At 46.3% G+C, this 2,525-nt stretch overlaps 1 protein-coding gene across 1 annotated transcript; it reads right to left on the reverse strand.

Moving 5' to 3' along the window:
* Positions 1 to 1,141: 1,141 nt before the first annotated feature.
* On the reverse strand, positions 1,142 to 1,686 carry LOC136786655 (myosin heavy chain, skeletal muscle, adult-like). The gene is made up of 2 exons (XM_066980195.1): positions 1,504 to 1,686; positions 1,142 to 1,411 (listed from the first exon to the last, which is right to left on the reverse strand). Exons 1-2 carry the CDS (start codon positions 1,669 to 1,671, stop codon positions 1,247 to 1,249), a joined length of 333 nt encoding a protein of 110 aa, XP_066836296.1. The 5' UTR covers positions 1,672 to 1,686; the 3' UTR covers positions 1,142 to 1,246.
* Positions 1,687 to 2,525: the final 839 nt, after the last annotated feature.

Raw genomic sequence — 2,525 nt, forward strand, 5'->3', positions numbered from 1 at the left:
TAGTCTTCTCCATAATTTTATCAGGTACTGAAGTGAGACAGACAGGCCTGTAACTACTGAGGTCTTCTTTCTTGCCCTTCTTGAAAATTGGAACAACTTTGCCAGTTTCCAGTTGACTGGGACCTCCCCAGATTCCCAAGGTGGTTGAAAAATAATTGAGAAGTCTTGTGATGACATGAGAAAGCTTTTTGTGTTCCTTGGGATGAATCCCATGGGGCTACATAGACTTATATGCATCCAGGTGGAGCATCAAGTCCCACACATGTTGACCATGATCATGTTCACTCTTTTCTTCTGTTTCATCATCTCAGTTCTCACTTATTGCCAAGCAAATGAAACAACATTTGTACCTCTCTATAGTAAGAAAAGAGATTGCTGTGTGCAAGACTGTAAAAGTTTTCCTCTCCTTATTTGATAAAATTGTTATTTTATTTAGAGTGCATGGTTGCTTTTGCACTGGGAGATGGAATCATTTCCTCCTTTGGCAGCAGAAGTGAGACAGTGAAACAGAAAAAGTTTGCATATATATAGCTGGACTATCACTTCAGAGAGTCATAGAATCACAGAATCACAGAATGGTTAAGGTTGGAAGAGACCTCTGGAGGTTATCTTGTCCAATCCCCTGCTGCTCAAACAGAGCCACCTAGAATAGGTTGCCCAAGACCACGTCTAGACTGCTTTTGAATATCTCCAAGGAGGGAGACCCCACCTCCAGACACCTCTATCAGTGCTGTCACCTGCACAATGAAAAAGTACTTCCTGATGTTCAGATGGAACCTCACGTGTTTCAGCTTGTGGCCATTGTCTCCTTTCCTGTCCCTGGGCACCACTGAAAAGAGCTTGGCTCTGCCCTTTTTGCATTCTCCCTTCAGGTGTTTGTAGACATTTATAAGATCATCCCTGACTTCTCCACACTGAACAGTCCCAGCTCTCTCAGCTATTCCACATAAGAGAGGTACTCCAGTTCCTTCAGCATCTTCATGGCCCTTCAAGGGACTCTCTCCATTATGTCCATGTCTCTCTTGTAATGGGGAGCCCAGGACTGCCCACAGTACTCCAGGAATGGCCTCACCAGTGCTGAGTAGAGGAGAAAGATCACCTCCCACAACCTGCTGGTAATGCTTTGCCTAATGGAGCCCAGGATACCTTTAGCCTTCTTTGTGGAAAGAGAACACTGCTGGCACATGTTGAAGAGAATTCTCCTTTCAGAGAACTTCATGGAACAATCACTCTAAGACAGCTGGAGTCATTCACCAGTCAGCATGAACTGATAGGCGTTGTCAGAGATGGAGAAGATGTGTGGAGGGGCCTCCTGGCGCTTTTTGCCTCGGCAGGCCAACACCACCTCCGGGTTGTACACTGGCAGCCACTTGTAGGGGTTGACGGTGACACAGAAGAGACCCGAGTAGGTCTGCGAGGAAGGGAGACAGCACGTTGGCTTCTGCTCAGCCTGGCACAGCAGGCCTTAGAGCTACCCAAAGGAAGACAGCTGCTGGTATTTACGTAGATCATCCAGGCTGCATAACGCTCTTTGGGGTTGTACAGCACAGCGGGTTCGTGGAGGTGGGTCATCATGGCGATGTCCTCGATTTTGTCATACTTGGGAGGGTTCTTGGAGAAGACCTGATCATCCTTCACAGTCAGAGTCTGCCAATGCAAAGAGAGATCCATGCATGTCAACTAAGAGCCCAGGGTGGAATTAACTGCAGTTTGTTAATCTTTCCTTTTACTTACTTCTCCTGCTTCAGTCTTGACAGTGACCTTTCCTGCTTCTTTGCTGTGGATTGTGCTTTTCACATAGTGCTTTTTTCACATAGTGCTGTCAGCCTTCAGACTTCTAGGAAAGCAACATTTAATCACCTTTCATAACTGCAGATTTGGTGCTTTAAGACTCGTGTTCAGCTTGGTGCCCACCAAGGCCCTGAGGTTGTTTTCTGCAAAGCTGCTTTCTGGCTATGTACTCCCTGCATGTCTTGGTGCCTGGAATTGTCCCTCCCCAGGTCAGAATCTGGCACATTTCCTTGTTGAACTTCATGAATTTCCAGACAGCCATTTTCTCTGGCTTGTCCGTCTCTCCAAGGTCCCTCTGGATGGCATCATGACCCTTCAGTGTATCCATTACTCCTCCCAGTTTTATGCTATCTGCAAACCTGCTGAGATGATCTTCCAGATTATTACTAAAGACATTAAACATATCTGGACCCGTTATTTACTCCTGAGGTACACTGCTAGTTACTGGCCTCCAACTAGGCTTTGTGCCACTACCCTCTGGGCCATGCCATTCAACCAGTTTTGATTCATCTCAATGTCTGCCCACCCAGGCGGATTGTGCTTTATCCCCTATATCTAATTTTTACCATGGAAGATTTCACTTAAGATCACAGAATCACAGAATCGTCTAGGTTGGAAGAGACCTCTAAGATCATCTAGTCCAACCTCTGATGAGGAGATAACTGAGAGTTTATGGGTTAGGATTAAAGGGAGGGCAGGGGCTGGTGACATTATAGTGGGGGTTCTGCTACAGG

Source organism: Anser cygnoides, chromosome 19 (assembly GCF_040182565.1).
Source record: "Anser cygnoides isolate HZ-2024a breed goose chromosome 19, Taihu_goose_T2T_genome, whole genome shotgun sequence".
Taxonomy (NCBI): Eukaryota; Metazoa; Chordata; class Aves; order Anseriformes; family Anatidae; genus Anser; species Anser cygnoides.